The sequence below is a fragment of the Eucyclogobius newberryi genome, unplaced genomic scaffold (genome assembly GCF_026437365.1).
Source record: "Eucyclogobius newberryi isolate DKJ021-1_F unplaced genomic scaffold, fEucNew1.0.hap1 SCAF_3, whole genome shotgun sequence".
NCBI classification, from domain to species: domain Eukaryota; kingdom Metazoa; phylum Chordata; class Actinopteri; order Gobiiformes; family Gobiidae; genus Eucyclogobius; species Eucyclogobius newberryi.
This window is the reverse complement of record NW_027315945.1, coordinates 5,196,770-5,216,980: the sequence shown is the minus strand read 5'-3', so window position 1 is coordinate 5,216,980 and position 20,211 is coordinate 5,196,770. Positions and strand designations below refer to the sequence as shown.

At 49.7% G+C, this 20,211-nt stretch overlaps 2 protein-coding genes across 3 annotated transcripts in view; both read right to left on the bottom strand.

Annotated features, from left to right (window-relative positions):
* The window catches only part of LOC140374184 (uncharacterized), a 5,972-nt gene extending 3,215 nt beyond the window's left edge, over positions 1–2,757 (bottom strand). For both annotated transcript variants that reach the window (XM_072461007.1, XM_072461008.1), the window contains exons 1-3: positions 2,338–2,757; positions 1,446–1,961; positions 402–508 (exon numbers count right to left, since the gene is read on the bottom strand). In XM_072461007.1, coding sequence (XP_072317108.1) covers positions 402–508; positions 1,446–1,961; positions 2,338–2,635 — 921 coding nt within the window. In that variant the 5' untranslated portion in view covers positions 2,636–2,757. The remainder of the gene's footprint in view (positions 1–401; positions 509–1,445; positions 1,962–2,337) is intronic.
* Positions 1–20,211, bottom strand: part of LOC140374501 (vitelline membrane outer layer protein 1 homolog) — a 321,142-nt gene that overhangs the window by 167,278 nt on the left and 133,653 nt on the right. The window lies entirely within an intron of this gene.

The following is a 20,211-nucleotide window of genomic DNA, read 5'->3' as shown; positions in this document are numbered from 1 at the left end:
GTAACGTGGCTCCTACACACCACACTCGGACTCAACAAGATTTTGACAGAACATAAAAAAAGAATTTGTTGATATCTAACTCAGAGCCTGATTTACCTCCCCTCCACAGACACCTCCACAGACACCTCCCCTCCACAGACACCTCCCCTCCACAGACACCTCCCCTCCACAGACACCTCCCCTCCACAGACACCTCCCCTCCCCAGACATCTCCCCTCCCCAGACATCTCCCCTCCCCAGACACCTCCTCCCCTCCCCAGACACCTCCCCTCCCAGACACCTCTCCTCCCCAGACACCTCCCCTCCACAGACACCTCCCCTCCACAGACACCTCCCCTCCACAGACACCTCCCCTCCACAGACACCTCCCCTGATCAGAGTCAGGGTTAAGTAGCACTCACCGACTCGGGACAGCCCCAGTGTGTGGGACAGACACGGGGCCAGAGATGGGGAGCGTCCTCTGCCTCAAGGGACGCATTCTGCCACAGCTCGCAGTGTCCCAGGATGTCTGAGGGAACAACGTATTTTACCGTATTTTTTCCGGACTATAAGCTCAAACCTTTTTTTCATAGTCGGGGTGCGACTTATGCTTATATTTATACTTATATACTTATCTAAGACTCCGAAGCGACTTATATGTCATATTCTTTGTTATTTTCACACTTGCAACTGCATTTCATACTCCAGTGCGACTTATATATATATTTCTTTCTTCTGTATTATGCATTTTTTGGCTGGTACGACTTACACTCCGGTGCGACTTATAGTCCGGAAAATACGGTATAATAAAAGACAAACTCAATAAAAGCACTGCAAAAACTATCTTTAAAATGTGTAAAATTTTGCACCCAGACTTTGGAACTAGCTTCTACCTGAGCTAAGAACGACTGAGCCCAGGGTCAATTTTGAAAAGCGAAACAAGCCCACTTATTTAAAGGGGCGTTCCCTGAGTTTTATCATATTTTATCATCATTCATCATTATTTTCTTTGTTTTAATCCGTTTTGTATTTTTACTGTTTGTGATTTGGTTTAATCTGTGACTATGAAAGGCGGTATACAAATAGAATTTACTGACTTACTTCCCTAGACTAGTGGTAGTACCCACCACAGCAGTACAGGCTCCTGACACACACACAGGAGGCGGCGGGACGGGGGTATGGGTGAATCCTTCATTAATATACAGAGGGACCCATGGACACACAATTGAAAGGAAATGAAAACGGTGGGCCCTCGTGATGATATAGAAAAGTTCACGAAAAATAAGACCTGTCGTGCTCAAAAGTGGACTTAATTGAGAATTTTATTTTGATCAGTGTTTCATTGGGTCATTGGGGTAAATATGTAGATTGTTTTCTTTGTGGCTTTTGTTTCCCCGTAGCTCTGATCTTTGTGTATTTAAAACAAAACTGTTCTATAACTCTATTCTATCCTAATATGCATTTACCTTCGACTCTGTTGGACATGTCCTCATTCAGGTCCCTCTGTAGGAAGACTGCAGGGATGTCTTCCACCTGGATGTGTCCGTAGTCAGGACAGAAGGGCTCCTGCTTTATCTGTGCCGGACTGGGATAGTGTGGCTCCAGTTTGACCTGCTTGTTTATGGCACAGTGGGATTCCTGTGGGCCGGGTCCATCAGAGGGACAGTTGGGTTCCTGTTGAATATGTTCTTCAGGGGGACAGCGGGAAGGTGGTTGGACATGTCCTTCTGGGGGACAGAGGGGTGCTGGTTGGACATGTCCTTCTGGGGGACAGAGGGGCGCTGGTTGGATATGTCCTTCTGGGGGACCGAGGGGAGCTGGTTGGACATGTCCTTCTGGGGGACCGAGGGGAGCTGGTTGGACATGTCCTTCTGGGGGACAGGCGGGCAGCTGGGGGACATTCCGGTCCTTGGATGAGCAGGTTTGGTCCAGCTCCATTCCATCAGGAGGGTCCTGAGAAGGAGGTCCTGTCAGCAGAGCCACTGGATAGAGACATGGAGAGGTAAGAGACCTGATGCCCCGGGACAGGGGACGAGTAAGACTGAACAATGGTGGAAAATAATCTAATTGCAATTTTTATGACAAATATAGTGAGTAGATTTGTGATTATATATATATATATATATATATATATATATATATATATATATATATATATATATATATATATATATATATATATATATATATATATATATATATATATATATATATATATATATATATATATATATATATATATATACTTTTGACTAAAGATGAAGCTGTACTGTAAAGAACCACAGTTTGAGGGACGAGGTCCCGGGGCCTGAATGACTGTGCAGGACAAAAGAGGGACATCAATAAAGTATCGCTTACAGGAGACGCGGACTTGACACTCCCGCTGCTCCGCGCTGCTCTCCCTGTCCGGCTCCGCGCCGCTGCTCTGCTCCGGGGCCCGGCCTGGGGACCACCAGCGCCGCAGGAGCCGCAGCTCGCCCTCGGTCTCTCGCACTCGGTCCTCCAGCCTGCGGATCTCCTGCTCTCTGTCCGTCACCTTCCGCTGCAGCTCGTTGGTGCGGGCGCTGTTGACGGCGCACAGCACGTTCATGACAGACTCTATGGCGAGGCGCACGGCCTTCTCCACCACCGCGGCCTCGTCTGCGCGGAGCTGCATCCTCCCGGTGTGAGCTCTGTGTGCGGGCGGCAGGGCGATCGAACAGCGGACAGAGGCGGCGAGGTCTACCCTGGTCTACGAGGAGAAGTCCCGTCAACACATCCGGACAGAGGCTGGTCACGTGACGGATGGAGTTCTTCTTCTTGTGTATTTCCGGCAGACTGCGCGTCACACAGAGCACTGCTGCCTCTCACTGGTGATAGTCTGTAATGACCCTTTACTGGTCCGCTGTGCAGTTCACATCAAAAACAAACTCCATGAGTGCTGTGTACACCTCCTGCTGATGCAAGGAGGGGCCAAGCAAAGTCTTTAAACCCCAAATCAAAAAGGTGGGAAAAAAGTGATCTATGGACTGAAAACCTGTTACACTCCATTAAAAAATGGGGGAAAGTTTCTTCTTTTCCACAGGTTTCACATTGGCCATTATATTTTCCAAGAGGTCCCAGTGCCCCAGTCGCAGTCTAGTTATCAGCCCCCAAAATTTTTGGATTCAATATATCTGAAAAAACAAGACGTTGTCGTATGAAATATAATTTATTCTCTAACAATTTACAGGCTAATGCAAATTGTTCAGCGTAAACTATCCCTCAAACACCACGTTCCTCCAGGCGCTCTGCTTGGAACGTTTTCCTCACGCTCTTAAGACAAAGAATATGAATATTAATGAAGGTTGAATCGCTTTTCCACAAAGATCTTCTTTATCAGTCCGGTTCCTAATATGGTCTTGTTGTGGTCAGAAGACCGGTGAGGGCTAAAGAAGGTTTAATAATGACAACGATGCATACAAACATCTCACGACAGACATGGCACACTGTAAACAAGGCTAAGAAGAAGGCTATCTGTAAAAAGATAATATGTATAAAAAGTAAATGTCAAAAGATTGACATTTACTTTTTATTTTGTATTTATTACAAAAACGTAGGCTAGCATTAGCCATTAGCTCAAAGCCTGCCACATTTACTTAAAATTACCTGAATGCGAACGACAAATAATACATTACTGAGAATAGACACTTACCAACCAGAGTCCGCTTCAAAGTGTTCCATAAAGTTGCGTTTGCTGAAGCGCATCGGCCAGAAGCACCGCTGTGAACGCGCTCAGACTTTTGGACCAATAATATAACAGATCAATGTTTTGGACTACAACAGGAAGATGTCGTAATTCTGCCACTGCCGTAATCTAATTTAGTGGAAGTAACAAAAATTCACCAGGTGAAGAAGTGAAAGCTCTGATCATATGAATGGTTATGACATGAACGTTGAATGATGAAAATTTCATATCAAATAATAAAAACTATTAAATTTGATGACAATTACGTGATTAGGACATCAAAATTAACCAGGTCAAACGATTCACAACAATATTATTAACACATCAAACATATTTCAATTTAATTTGTGTTACTTTCACCCCTCTTAAGAGTGACACCGCAACAAACGCCATCGACAGCAATGAAAGACTATGCTGGGGGAAGTATGACAGCTTGAGCACTATCCTCTTCTTCTTCTGACTACTTATGCTATCAAACAATATTTATTTTTTGATTCCACTTGCAAACTGTTCACCGCCTTCTTTTCTTTCTCTCACTCCTGAGGACCTGTGGACCCAGATGCCCCTCCCCTGGTGAAGTGGTCCCTGCCCTGTGTGGACGGTCCCTCATCTGCCTGAAGAGTGGCTCCAGTTCGCCTCAGTCGGTCCCTCATCTGCCTGAAGAGTGGGTCCAGCTCGACTCCGACGGTCCCTCTTCTGCCTGAAGAGTGGGTCCAGCTCGACTCAGACGGTCCCTCATCTGCCTGAAGAGTGGGTCCAGCTCGACTCAGACGGTCCCTCTTCTGCCTGAAGAGTGGGTCCAGCTCGACTCAGACGGTCCCTCTTCTGCCTGAAGAGTGGGTCCAGCTCGACTCAGACGGTCCCTCTTCTGCCTGAAGAGTGGGTCCAGCTCGACTCAGACGGTCCCTCTTCTGCCTGAAGAGTGGGTCCAGCTCGACTCAGACGGTCCCTCATCTGCCTGAAGAGTGGGTCCAGCTCGACTCAGACGGTCCCTCTTCTGCCTGAAGAGTGGGTCCAGCTCCAGTCTCCTTGTGTCCGTCTGTCCGTCTGTGAGAGTCGGATCTCTCCTTCACTGGAACTCCTCCAGGTTTCTACGCTTTTTTCCCAAAGAGGTTTTTTTGTAGTTTTTCCTGGCCGAGAAGGAGAGTCTAAGGACAGAGGACCCTGGGACATCGTCCCTCGCCACCACAGACATTGTCTGACTTCATCGCCACCACAGACATTGTCTGACTTCATCGCCACCACAGACATTGTTGATTAATTTCTCCCTGTGGCCCTCAGAGGCAACTGTTGTTGTGATTTTGGGCCTTACAAAAATAAATTGATTTGAAAGAGAAAGATGTTGTTGTTGTTGTTGTTGTTGTTTTATGGCGGTTGGCAAGAGCAGCTCTACCAGAAGGTTGTTGTTGTTGTTGTTGTTGTTGTTTTATGGCGGTTGGCATCCGAGTGTTGTTGTTGTTGTTGTTGTTGTTTTATGGCGGTTGGCATCCAAGTGTTGCATTACCGCCAGACTTTATTCCTCAGACTTTGTCGTAGTCCTCAGACTCTGTCGTAGTCCGTAAAAGTACTCCTTCCATTGCTTTGGTGTTACAAAGCCCATGAGGTCATGATATGTCTTTGTGACTGTGAAGGTTTCAAGAGTGGAGGTCCCATCACGCAGTCAGCGGTAGGCACGATTCCTAAGAGTGGTGGTAGTGGACATAGGAAGCGGGTGCCGTGGTGGACTGAAGCATGTGGTCATGCTGTTAGGGCGAGAAATGCGGCGTTTCGCCGGCTAAGGGTTGCCCACACTGAGGGTGCCCTCATTGACTACAAGAGGGCCCGCGCTGTTGTGCGGAAAACTGTGAGAACGGCCAAGAGTGCCTATTGGAGGCGGTATTGTTCCAAAATTGGGAGAGAAACGCGTCTCGGGGATGTTTGGGGGATGATTAAGCGGATGCATGGGGTTGAGCGCCGTCGTGGGACCCCGGTCCTAATACTGAATGGTGTTGAAGCAGTCAGCGACGTTGACAAAGCTGAACTGTTGGCCAGCACCTTTGTGTCGGTGCACAGCTCTGACAATCTCTCACCTGCGGAAAGGCACTACAGGGAGAGTACTTTGGTCCAGAATTCTGAGCTGATTGGGCACCAGCCTTCGACTCAAGATGACCTTGACCTTCCGTTTAGTTTGTTTGAGCTAAGGAGAGCACTTTCTAAGGCGAAACAGACAGCCCCGGGTAAAGATGAGGTGTGCTATGACATGCTCTCTCATTTGACTGATGACACGCTTGGGCTAGTCCTGGGTCTTTTCAACCGTGTTTGGGATTCAGGTTGTGTTCCATCTGCGTGGAAACAGTCTACGGTGGTGCCGGTTCTGAAGCCGGGTAGGCCAGCGTCTGACCCTTCAAGTTATAGGCCGATTGCCTTGACGTCGCAGCTCGGGAAAACGATGGAGCGCATGGTTACCGAGCGGTTGGATTACTTCTTGGAGAGTCAGGGTTTGCTTCCCGCGCACCAGAGTGGTTTCCGTAGGGGCAGGAACACCATGGATTCCGTGTTGTGTTTGGAATCTGATATCCAGCTGGCCAGGGCTCAGAAAGAAAAGGTTATTGCGGTGCTCTTTGATGTGGAGAAGGCGTACGATATGGTTTGGAAGGATGGGCTCCTCATTAAGCTGCGGAAGTGTGGTGTGAAGGGTAAACTGTTTAACTGGGTCCGGAGCTTTCTGTCTGGCCGGCGTATCCAAACCAGAGTGGGCGCTGCTTACTCTGGGGTCTATGGGGTGGAGAATGGGATCCCGCAGGGGAGTGTGTGTAGCCCTATCTTGTTCAATGTTATGATTAAGGACATCTTTGACGACGTGGATGGGTCTGTTGGGAGGAGCCTTTATGCTGACGATGGCGCTCTATGGGTGAGAGGGAGGAATCTCCGGTTTTACGAGGCGAAACTGCAAAGGGCAATACAGCAGGTGGAGCAGTGGACCCTGAAGTGGGGGTTTAAACTGTCCGTACGGAAGTCTCAAGTGATCTGTTTCTTCAATGGACATAGGGACGTCTCCCTTCGACTGCATGGGCAGGTGCTCGAACAGGTCAGGGAGGTGAGGTTCTTGGGGGTCACCTTTGACGAGAGGCTTAGTTGGCGTCGGCACATTGATGAGGTCAGTGGTAAATGCAAAAGGGTGAATAACTTGCTTCGTTGTCTATCCGGCCAGGACTGGGGGGCCAGCAGAAGGTCGCTCCTGGGTATTTATCGGGCCGTCATGAGGGCGGCTATTGATTATGGCTGTATAGCCTACATGTCTGCGGCTGAGACTAACTTAAAGAAGCTTGATGTGGAGCAAGCCCAGGCCTTGCGCATCTGCTGTAGGGCTTTTAGGACCTCCCCTGTCTCGGCGCTGCAGGTTGAGTTGGGGGAATTGCCGTTACGGCTCCGGAGGCTAGAACTTCTGTTGGCTTACTGGGTGAATGTGCAAGGTCATACGAGCTCTCACCCGGTGAGGGACTTTCTCAGGGTTGATGGGGGGCAGAGTGAGGCTGGCGGTATGATTTTCAGCCAGGTAGGAAATGCGAAGGCGCGGCTTGCGGGGGTTGGTGATCTGCGTGTGAGCCCGTCGGTGGCTTTGTCTGCTATAGCTCCGTGGAAGTTTGTCCCGGCTCCTGTTGATGTTAGCTTGCATGGCAAGCTTAGAGGAGTCGCTGGGAGGGCACCGCAGTTTGCCGTTCAAGCGCTCATCGATAAGCACTCAGGTGATGTGTTTATTTATACCGACGGGTCTAGGGATCCTGAGAGTGGGCGTACTGGCGCCGCTTATTTTGTGCCTGACCTGGGGCTAGCGGTCAAGAAGAGGTTGACAGATCGCCTTTCTGTTTTCACGTCGGAACTTATAGCGATACGGTTGGCGTTGGAATGGGCGGAATCTGCTTTGCAGTGTTGCGGCATTGTGGTGGCCTCTGACAGCCTTTCTGCATTGCAAAGCATTAAATCTGGGAAATCGGATTGCAGACAGGATGTGTTGAATGGCATCTTCTGTCTGATGCTCTCCCTGTCCAGGAAGGATGTGAGGGTTTCCTTCATTTGGGTCCCTGCGCATGTGGGGGTGGATGGTAACGAAATGGCTGATGCACTGGCTAAACGTTCCCTTCGGCGGCCATCAATTGATGTGGCGGTTGAGTTAAGCAAATCTGAAATCAAGCCTGTTATCAAGAGTCATGTGGTCGGCCTTTGGCAGGAATTTTGGAGCCACTGTGTTACTGGACGGCATTTCTATCACATACAGGGTAGTGTGGGTCCTTGCGGGTCTATGGGCAGGAACGCGTGGGAGGAAAGGGCCTTCGCCCGCATGAGGATTGGCCATACTGGACTCAATTGGTCACTGAGTAGGATAGGCAAACATCCGACCGGTCTGTGTGGTCACTGTCGGGTGCCAGAGACTGTCGAGCATGTGCTGATTTGCTGTGAGGCTTATGATAGGGAAAGGGCCGGGTTGGCCTTGTGGTTTCGGAATAATGGGCGGGAGTTCAATCTGCGGAACGTTCTGGCGATCCAGTCACAGGGTTTGTGTCAGGCTGTGGTTGCTTACTTATGTAGCACAGGGCTGGGTAAACGTTTATAGAGGTGGGGGGTGTTGGAGACTGAGCCGAGGATGAGGAGCAAGAGGATGTTCTAACGCGCTTGGACTTCATGGGCCTAGAAACGCCAAAGTGATGGAAGAAGGACTTCTAAAGGATAAAACGACAAAGACGTCCCATGACCTCATGGGCTTTGTAAAACAACAAAGACGTCCCATGATCTCATGGGCTTTGTACTTCCAAAGCACCGAACGTCAAAGAGGGCGAGGAAGGTGAAGAAGAGTCTCCCTGGAATAAAGCCGGTTGGTCTCTGACACAACAACTATTCTAGTCACAAAAACACATCATGACCTCATGGGCTTTGTAACGCCAAAGCGATGGGAGGAGTACTTTTACGGACTACGACAGAGTCTGAGGACTACGAAACGTCTGAGGAATAAAGTCTGGCGGTAATGCAACACTCGGATGCCAACCGCCATAAAACAACAACAACAACAACAAGTGAGTCTGAGGACTACGACGCCGAGGATGAGGAGCAAGAGGATGTTCTAACGCGCTTGGACTTCATGGGCCTAGAAACGCCAAAGTGATGGAAGAAGGACTTCTAAAGGATAAAACGACAAAGACGTCCCATGACCTCATGGGCTTTGTAAAACAACAAAGACGTCCCATGATCTCATGGGCTTTGTACTTCCAAAGCACCGAACGTCAAAGAGGGCGAGGAAGGTGAAGAAGAGTCTCCCTGGAATAAAGCCGGTTGGTCTCTGACACAACAACTATTCTAGTCACAAAAACACATCATGACCTCATGGGCTTTGTAACGCCAAAGCGATGGGAGGAGTACTTTTACGGACTACGACAGAGTCTGAGGACTACGAAACGTCTGAGGAATAAAGTCTGGCGGTAATGCAACACTCGGATGCCAACCGCCATAAAACAACAACAACAACAACAACAACAACAACTACGACAAAGTCTGAGGAATAAAGTCTGGCGGTAATGCAACACTTGGATGCCAACCGCCATAAAACAACAACAACAACAACAAAAAGTGAGGAATACAGTCTGGCGGTAATGCAACACTTACATGCTTTATATTGGTGAACAGAGACATTTCAAACGTTGAGAAGAAGTAGAAGAAGTAGAAGAAGCACTTGGATGCCAACTGCCATAAAAAACAACAACGAGAACAACAATACCTCGTGCACTTGGATGCCAACTGCCATATAAAAACAACAACGACAACAGTTTGGATATTACGGCAACATAGAGGAACGCCTCGGTCCGTATGACGGGGAAGAAGAAGAGGAAGCGTGACCTGGTCGGTGACGATATGAACAGCGGGGAGGACCCCCCTGGAGCCACTGATCCTGTGCAGCGTAGGGCGTCTTCTTGCTCGTCTATGGAGGGCTCTCTCAGTGAGGAGCAGGGCGAGGGGGTTGCAGATGTCGGGGATGTGAGTTCAGAGTGTAAGGTGTTCATAAAGCTCGCGCAGGATAATGCGTCCTTTAAGGGGTGGGATCCGATGGCGTTGACAAGGAGCCTGACTGTAGCTGTGGGAGTGGTCAAGCATGCGAGTGTCCTTAGGGATGGCTCGCTGCTGGTCGTGTGCAAGGACGTGGCTCAGCAAAGGAAGGCGATTGAAGCTAAGTCTCTGGGGGGGAAGGACATTCTTGTGTCTGATGCTGTAAGAGGCACGGTTAGGGGAGTTATAGTAGGCGTCCCTACGACGACATCTGTGGATGACATAAAGGAGAATTTGACTGGAGCTAAGGTGGTGGATGCTAGGCGGTTGAAGATGACCCGGGATGGGGTAAGGTGTGACAGCCTGTCGATAATGATTAGATTTGAAGGTGGGATCCTGCCTCGTGTGGTGTGCGTTGGGTACATGCGCTATGGTGTACGCCCATATGTTCTGCCGCCCCTGCGTTGCTTCAAGTGCCAGCGCTTTGGGCATATTGCAGCGGTCTGTAGAGGGAAGCAGAAGTGTGGTAAATGTGCAGGAGACCACGAGTATGGGAAGTGTGACGACGGAGCAAAACTCAAGTGCTGTAACTGTGGGGGAGAGCATAGCTCTGCCTACGGGGGATGCGTGTTCAGCAAGAGGGCTGCTGAGGTGCAAAAAGTTAGGGCCTCTCAAGGCATATCCTACGCGGATGCGGTCAAGAAGGTGTCTGGTAGTCAGGTGACGGTGGATGCAGTGGGGGCTGCCAGTGCTGCTGGTGTCCTAGGCGACAGGGGAGGGGGCAGCGTTGCCCGCGGCCAGGGGGAGGTCCTCACTGGGATGCCTGTGAGTGTGCCTTCCACGGGCAGAGGCCCTGTGGGTGCGGAGGATGTACTGGTTGTGAAGAGGAAAGATTTCTTCCTCTTTATAGTGGAAGTGATTAACTGTACTGGGCAAACCAAGAAGAGATCCGAAAAGACTAAGATCATCGCTAAGGCTGCAGGGAAGTACTTTGGAGCTGGGGGCCCCGAGTGGACGGAGATAGAGGATGCGCTGCGGGAGGGCGCCCTGCCCCATTCTGGCAGTGGGAGTGGGGGGGCTCCCGATGCGCCGTCAGGTTCCGGGGGCTCATAATGGCGGTGGTTGTCTTGCAATGGAATGCGCGTAGTCTTCGTGCTAATGGCCAGGAATTTAAGCATTTTGTCTCTACCTTGTTGAACAAGCCTCACGTTATGTGCGTGCAGGAGACTTGGTTACGACCTAGGTGGGGTTTTGGGATACAAGGGTATGTGTGTGTTAGGAATGATAGGGAGCAGGGTAGAGGCGGAGGTGTGGCTGTGTTTGTCCGAGATGACCTAAATTACGTTGTTGTCAGTGTGAGTAAAGCGCCGGAGGCCCTGGCGGTGAGGGTCTGGCTGGGTGGTGAAGCTGTTACTGTGGTTAACCTTTATAATCCGTGTGGTGAGTTAACGTTAGAGTCCTTGCATAGTATCGGTAAGGATGTTCGGGGAAAGGCCGTGTGGTGTGGGGATTTTAATGCGCATAGCGCTTTGTGGGGCGGTAGTGGTACCGATAGGTATGGGCAGGTGGTAGAGGGTTTTATCAATCAAAGGGAGTTGGTTTGTCTGAATGATGGGGGTGGGACCCGCTATGATATGGGGACCGGTGCGGAAAGTGCAATAGATCTTACACTTGTGTCCAAGGAGTTAGCTGGTGTTTGTAGTTGGGAGGTTCTTGGTAATCTTTCTTTTGGTAGCGATCACTATCTAGTCCGCACCGTGATTGGCTTTGGGAGCTGTGTGGTCAGGGGGACGAGGATCCAGAGGTGGCAGTTGGCAAGGGCGAACTGGGGGGCTTTCCTGAGGAAAGCTGATGATGGTTCTAGGGTTCTGCAGGAAGGAGGATTGACTCAGGTGGATGATCTCAATAGTGCAATTGTCTCGCTCATCACGCAGTCAGCGGTAGGCACGATTCCTAAGAGTGGTGGTAGTGGACATAGGAAGCGGGTGCCGTGGTGGACTGAAGCATGTGGTCATGCTGTTAGGGCGAGAAATGCGGCGTTTCGCCGGCTAAGGGTTGCCCACACTGAGGGTGCCCTCATTGACTACAAGAGGGCCCGCGCTGTTGTGCGGAAAACTGTGAGAACGGCCAAGAGTGCCTATTGGAGGCGGTATTGTTCCAAAATTGGGAGAGAAACGCGTCTCGGGGATGTTTGGGGGATGATTAAGCGGATGCATGGGGTTGAGCGCCGTCATGGGACCCCGGTCCTAATACTGAATGGTGTTGAAGCAGTCAGCGACGTTGACAAAGCTGAACTGTTGGCCAGCACCTTTGTGTCGGTGCACAGCTCTGACAATCTCTCACCTGCGGAAAGGCACTACAGGGAGAGTACTTTGGCCCAGAATTCTGAGCTGATTGGGCACCAGCCTTCGACTCAAGATGACCTTGACCTTCCGTTTAGTTTGTTTGAGCTAAGGAGAGCACTTTCTAAGGCGAAACAGACAGCCCCGGGTAGAGATGAGGTGTGCTATGACATGCTCTCTCATTTGACTGATGACACGCTTGGGCTAGTCCTGGGTCTTTTCAACCGTGTTTGGGATTCAGGTTGTGTTCCATCTGCGTGGAAACAGTCTACGGTGGTGCCGGTTCTGAAGCCGGGTAGGCCAGCGTCTGACCCTTCAAGTTATAGGCCGATTGCCTTGACGTCGCAGCTCGGGAAAACGATGGAGCGCATGGTTACCGAGCGGTTGGATTACTTCTTGGAGAGTCGGGGTTTGCTTCCTGCGCACCAGAGTGGTTTCCGTAGGGGCAGGAACACCATGGATTCCGTGTTGTGTTTGGAATCTGATATCCAGCTGGCCAGGGCTCAGAAAGAAAAGGTTATTGCGGTGCTCTTTGATGTGGAGAAGGCGTACGATATGGTTTGGAAGGATGGGCTCCTCATTAAGCTGCGGAAGTGTGGTGTGAAGGGTAAACTGTTTAACTGGGTCCGGAGCTTTCTGTCTGGCTGGCGTATCCAAACCAGAGTGGGCGCTGCTTACTCTGGGGTCTATGGGGTGGAGAATGGGATCCCGCAGGGGAGTGTGTGTAGCCCTATCTTGTTCAATGTTATGATTAAGGACATCTTTGACGATGTGGATGGGTCTGTTGGGAGGAGCCTTTATGCTGACGATGGCGCTCTATGGGTGAGAGGGAGGAATCTCCGGTTTTACGAGGCGAAACTGCAAAGGGCAATACAGCAGGTGGAGCAGTGGACCCTGAAGTGGGGGTTTAAACTGTCCGTACGGAAGTCTCAAGTGATCTGTTTCTTCAATGGGCATAGGGACGTCTCCCTTCGACTGCATGGGCAGGTGCTCGAACAGGTCAGGGAGGTGAGGTTCTTGGGGGTCACCTTTGACGAGAGGCTTAGTTGGCGTCGGCACATTGATGAGGTCAGTGGTAAATGCAAAAGGGTGAATAACTTGCTTCGTTGTCTATCCGGCCAGGACTGGGGGGCCAGCAGAAGGTCGCTCCTGGGTATTTATCGGGCCGTCATGAGGGCGGCTATTGATTATGGCTGTATAGCCTACATGTCTGCGGCTGAGACTAACTTAAAGAAGCTTGATGTGGAGCAAGCCCAGGCCTTGCGCATCTGCTGTAGGGCTTTTAGGACCTCCCCTGTCTCGGCGCTGCAGGTTGAGTTGGGGGAATTGCCGTTACGGCTCCGGAGGCTAGAACTTCTGTTGGCTTACTGGGTGAATGTGCAAGGTCATACGAGCTCTCACCCGGTGAGGGACTTTCTCAGGGTTGATGGGGGGCAGAGTGAGGCTGGCGGTATGGTTTTCAGCCAGGTAGGAAATGCGAAGGCGCGGCTTGCGGGGGTTGGTGATCTGCGTGTGAGCCTGTCGGTGGCTTTGTCTGCTATAGCTCCGTGGAAGTTTGTCCCGGCTCCTGTTGATGTTAGCTTGCATGGCAAGCTTAGAGGAGTCGCTGGGAGGGCACCGCAGTTTGCCGTTCAAGCGATCATCGATAAGCACTCAGGTGATGTGTTTATTTATACCGACGGGTCTAGGGATCCTGAGAGTGGGCGTACTGGCGCCGCTTATTTTGTGCCTGACCTGGGGCTAGCGGTCAAGAAGAGGTTGACAGATCGCCTTTCTGTTTTCACGTCGGAACTTATAGCGATACGGTTGGCGTTGGAATGGGCGGAATCTGCTTTGCAGTGTTGCGGCATTGTGGTGGCCTCTGACAGCCTTTCTGCATTGCAAAGCATTAAATCTGGGAAATCGGATTGCAGACAGGATGTGTTGAATGGCATCTTCTGTCTGATGCTCTCCCTGTCCAGGAAGGATGTGAGGGTTTCCTTCATTTGGGTCCCTGCGCATGTGGGGGTGGATGGTAACGAAATGGCTGATGCACTGGCTAAACGTTCCCTTCGGCGGCCATCAATTGATGTGGCGGTTGAGTTGGGCAAGTCTGAAATCAAGCCTGTTATCAAGAGTCATGTGGTCGGCCTTTGGCAGGAATTTTGGAGCCACTGTGTTACTGGACGGCATTTCTATCACATACAGGGTAGTGTGGGTCCTTGCGGGTCTATGGGCAGGAACGCGTGGGAGGAAAGGGCCTTCGCCCGCATGAGGATTGGCCATACTGGACTCAATTGGTCACTGAGTAGGATAGGCAAACATCCGACCGGTCTGTGTGGTCACTGTCAGGTGCCAGAGACTGTCGAGCATGTGCTGATTTGCTGTGAGGCTTATGATAGGGAAAGGGCCGGGTTGGCCTTGTGGTTTCGGAATAATGGGCGGGAGTTCAATCTGCGGAACGTTCTGGCGATCCAGTCACAGGGTTTGTGTCAGGCTGTGGTTGCTTACTTATGTAGCACAGGGCTGGGTAAACGTTTATAGAGGTGGGGGGTGTTGGAGACTGAGCCGAGGATGAGGAGCAAGAGGATGTTCTAACGCGCTTGAACTTCGTGGGCCTAGAAACGCCAAAGTGATGGAAGAAGGACTTCTAACCGAACGTCAAAGAGGGCGAGGAAGGTGAAGAAGAGTCTCCCTGGAATAAAGCCGGTTGGTCTCTGACACAACAACTATTCTAGTCACAAAAACACATCATGACCTCATGGGCTTTGTACGCCAAAGCAATGGGAGGAGTACTTTTACGGACTACGACAGAGTCTGAGGACTACGAAACGTCTGAGGAATAAAGTCTGGCGGTAATGCAACACTCGGATGCCAACCGCCATAAAACAACAACAACAACAACAACAACAAGTGTGCAGGTTCCAGAATTAATGAGAATACCCTGGTTGTGGATAGAGAGGATTTTGTACTCTTTATGGTGGATGTTGTAAACTGTGCTGCTCAGACTCAAAGCAGAACTGAAAGGATCAGGATCATTGCTAAAGCTGCAGGGAGATTCCTTGGAACAAAGGAGCTTGATTGGGCAGATATAGAAAACAGGCTAAAGGCGCTAAATGGGAGTCGGAGTGATGGGGGTCTGCTTGTGGGGAGTCAGAGTGATCAGAGTGACGAGATGGGGGTGGGGGTGGTCTCCTGTCCTCGCCCAGTCTCGTAGACGCACGGATACCAAGCAGCGACATCAGTGGACATATTAAAGCCTATAGAATGATGATGTGTTTTTGTGGCTAGAATAGTTGTTGTGTCAGAGACCAACCGGCTTTATTCCAGGGAGACTCTTCTTCACCCTCCTCGCCCTCTTTGACGTTCGGTGCTTTGGAAGTACAAAGCCCATGAGATCATGGGACCTCTTTGTTGTTTTACAAAGCCCATGAGGTCATGGGACGTCTTTGTCGTTTTATCCTTTAGAAGTCCTTCTTCCATCACTTTGGCGTTTCTAGGCTCATGAAGTCCAAGCGCGTTAGAACATCCTCTTGCTCCTCATCCTCGGCTCAGTCTCCAACACCCCCCACCTCTATAAACGTTTACCCAGCCCTGTGCTACATAAGTAAGCAACCACAGCCTGACACAAACCCTGTGACTGGATCGCCAGAACGTTCCGCAGATTGAACTCCCGCCCATTATTCCGAAACCACAAGGCCAACCCGGCCCTTTCCCTATCATAAGCCTCACAGCAAATCAGCACATGCTCGACAGTCTCTGGCACCCGACAGTGACCACACAGACCGGTCGGATGTTTGCCTATCCTACTCAGTGACCAATTGAGTCCAGTATGGCCAATCCTCATGCGCGCGAAGGCCCTTTCCTCCCACGCGTTCCTGCCCATAGACCCGCAAGGACCCACACTACCCTGTATGTGATAGAGATGCCGTCCAGTAACACAGTGGCTCCAAAATTCCTGCCAAAGGCCGACCACATGACTCTTGATAACGGGCTTGATTTCATTACCGCCAGACTTTATTCCTCAAGGTGAAGGAGCTAACCTCAAGGCTCTATGAGTCACAAGAGGAGGAGCCTAAAGATAGAGAAGGAGGGCCTGAAGAACGCCTCAGAAGGGTCTAGACTCGGACCATCGAGGGGCATCAAAAAAACTCTCCAAGCATGAACCGGTCCAACCACCGCCGCTAATTTGTGTCACGTGTCTCTCACATGCGGAAGACTTAGCTTATTGTTGTGACCTATTTATTGTTCATTGTTTTATTGTTTTGTGTTGCATCGAATCACCAAGACAAGACCCTTTATGTTGGTGAATTTGGTTCATTGACAATGGCAATATACCTCATTCTGATTCTGATTCTGGAGTGTGTACCTCATTCGTCATTGGGGCAGTAAATGGGCATCTGTGGCTAACGGGGCTAAAGTGGGCCACCCTCACCAGCTCTGTCCGGGACGTCCACTCACCTTTGTGATTATTGTGCAGTATTTAGTGCAGTATTTAGTGCAGTATTTTAAGTATTTAAAGCACGGGGTTCCCCAACTCTTCAACTTTCCCAAAATTACCCTGAAATGAAATAGATGTCAACAATGTAATTTAATTTGGCTTTAATTGTAATGTATTTATTTTAGTATTTTATTGTTTTCGGACCCAATTTCACTGAAACTGAAAACATCTCGCGACCCCCACTTTGGGAACCACAACCCTTCTATTTAGGATTTAACAAAAAACTTTTCCACGTTTCACAATTTTGTTGAAGTTTATAACGTTACTTCCTGGTTGATATGAACACACACCTGTTACCTAGCAACCACACTGTAAACAAGGGTCAAAACCATACAAACGACACAACAGTTATGATTTGACTAAAAAACGTAAAAACCCCTTTGTTTTGTTGGTGGTTGAAACTGTCAGAAAAACGTGTCAGTCGTGAGTCGTCTCTGAGACTGTCGCTCACTGATGACATCACAGAGGGATTCTGCTTTACAACTCTACAACTTTTATTTTCCCTTTCATCTTCGCAAACTGTAAAACCGTGATCACCATTTCGCACGGATTCAGTTCCACCGAAACAAAGACGTCATTAGAAAAACACCAGACCCAAACGCACTTTAAAATCTGAAAACAAACAAACAAGCAAACAAACAAATAACGAAGGCGGAGTTGAATTAAGTTTTTGGATGTTTTTATTAAAGTGATTAAAAAACAGATGAAACAAACGCACAATAACTTGAGGACGGCAAACCACGATGTTAGAATGTCATCTCACTCCCACAGCGTACGACGACACCTCAGGAGCGATGGAGCCTGAAGCCCTTCCACCACCTCCACCACCTCCACCACCTCCACCACCTCCACCACCTCCACTACCTCCACCACCTCCACCACCTCCACCACCTCCACTACCTCCACCACCTCCACCACCTCCACCACCTCCTCTTCTTCCTGCTCTTTTTCTCCATCAGGTTTTGGACTTCGGCTTGTTCGGCTTTCAGCTTCTTCTCCAGCTCCTGAGCGTTGTTCTGTGCCTCTGAAACCATCTGCTTCTGAACGCTGAGGGAGTCTTCAAGGGCGGAGAGCTCTTTCTGGAGGGCATGTTTTATTTCCTCTGCATTTTGAAGCTTGGTGGTGGTGGAGGTCAGAAGTCTTTCCCTCTCTGCAGCTTTCTCAAGGGCCTCGTGAAGCCGAATGTTCAGGGCCATGTTCTCCTCCTCGTACGTTTCCATTGTTCTTGTCACGTATTCCAAAGGAGTCTCCTGCTCTTTTTTTCTTCTGCTTTGAGACACCTTCTTGATGTTTTGAAGACAAAGTTCCAGAGTCCTTCCCTCTTCTTCTAACATTTCTATGATCTTGCTCCTTTCATCCCAAGCAATCTGCTCTTCAGCGGTTCGGACGGCCAAATCCAACTCTTCAGTCAAAGGCTCGTGTTCGCATTGGTTGACTTCAGAGAGATTGTCTACCAGATCTTCCATGTTCTTCACATCCTCCTCTTTTAAGTGGAGGTCTGCCACTTTTTTGTTGATATATTTCTCGAAATCTTGATTGATCTTTAAAAGCTCTCCAATGCTCTCCAATCCAACTCTTGTATATGTTTAGGGAAGATATATTTCTCCTCATCCTGTTTCTCTTGGAGCTCCTTGCCAAACTTGTTCAGCTTGTTCTTGTCCTTCTTGTTCAGCTCTTTCTTTAAGTCCTGCTTCTCCAGCTGCACTTCTTGAAGAACGGATGTTGCTTTGGTCAAAACCTCCTCCGTGGTGTTTCGAAGCCAAACGTTTAGAGCATTTTTCTCCTCCAACATCTGCACATGCATTTAAGATAAGATAAGATAAGATATTCCTTTATTGTCCCACATGAGGAAATTTCATTGATGCAACGCAGGTGGATACAGAGGTAGATACAGAAGAAAAGAACAGATCACTTATAGGAAGTTTGAAAAACACTCTCAGTAGAAGATCTTCTTATAAACAAAAACTCCCATAGACAAAACCTCCCATTTCCCAACAAGGGATGGAGATGACATGGTGCATCTGCTCCACCTTCGCCTGTTGGGTGTGGACAGTGGCCTTCTCCTGTACATGGTCTCCCTGAGAATTAAACTTGATCCATGAAAGTTGATGCAGGTCTTTGTTTCGGTGGATCTGCTCTTGGTGCTCTCTCAGGACCTCCTGGTACTGCTGTATCTTGTGCACCGGAGGATTCTCTTTCATCCATGCATGAACAGGTGTTTGGGCGGTGGCCCCTGCTGCTCGAGTCTTCATATTGGTCCTGGTTCTTTTGTCCATGTTAGTTGAAGAATCTCAAAGTGTTCGTCTCTCCAAAGGTTTGCGTGTAGTGTAGATAGTTTAATCTGTCTCCAAATAATCTAGTCCCTCTCAAAGCGTATGGCCCTAAAATACCCTGGCTTTGTGATGTCATAAAGCATGTAGGCGGACTTTGTGATGTCATAAAGCCTGTAGGCGGGCTTTGTGATGCCATAAAGCCTATGGGCTGGCTTTGTGATGGAGATAGAGTATCGGGCAACGTAGCACTAAGGGTAGTGTGGGTCCTTGCAGGTCTATGGGCAGGAACACGTGGGAGGAAAGGGCCTTCGCCCGCATGAGGATTGGCCATACTGGACTCAATTGGTCACTGAGTAGGATAGGCAAACATTCGACCGGTCTGTGTGGTCACTGTCGGGTGCCAGAGACTGTCGAGCATGTGCTGATTTGCTGTGAGGCTTATGATAGAGAAAGGGCCTTGTGGTTTCGGAATAATGGGCGGGAGTTCAATCTGCGGAACGTTCTGGCGATCCAGTCACAGGGTTTGTGTCAGGCTGTGGTTGCTTACTTATGTAGCACAGGGCTGGGTAAACGTTTATAGAGTTGGGGGGTGTTGGAGACTGAGCCGAGGATGAGGAGCAAGAGGATGTTCTAACGCGCTTTGACTTCATGGGCCTAGAAACGCCAAAAGTGATGGAAGAAGGACTTCTAAAGGATAAAACGACAAAGACGTCCCATGACCTCATGGGCTTTGTAAAACAACAAAGACGTCCCATGACCTCATGGGCTTTGTACTTCCAAAGCAATGGAATAACAACAACAACGACAAGGAGACCTTGCTCAACACCCGGTCTGGAGAGACGGGAGATGGCGGAGGAGAGTGGATCGGGGATGGAAGACGCTCTGGACGGCGTGGAGGAGCAGCCTTTTCTGCCTGCACGTGCCCGGAAACGTAAAAAGTCCCTTAGCTCGTCCGAGGGTTCTGGGAATGAGCAGCAGGATGAGGCTGAAGCTATTGATATCCGGGGTGAGAGCAGAGACTGTAAGGTGATCATAAAGCTTGCAGAGGATAGTGCATCCTTTAAGGAGTGGAATTCAGTGGCATTGTCAAAGAGCCTAACTGTAGCTGTGGGAGTGATCAAGAGTGCGAGTGTCCTTAGAGATGGCTCGCTGCTGGTCGTGTGCAAGGACGCGGCTCAGCAACGGAAGGCGATTGGAACTAAACGTCTGGGTGGAAAGGACATTCTTGTGTCTGATGCTGAAAGAAACACGGTCAGAGGAGTTATCGTAGGTGTCCCTACGGCGACGTCTGTGGATGAAGTTAAGGAGAATTTGACTGGAGTTACGGTGGTGGACGCTAGGCGTTTGAAGGTGACCCGGTTTGGGGTAAGATGTGACAGCTTGTCGGTAATGGTAACACTTGAAGGGAGGTGCCTGCCT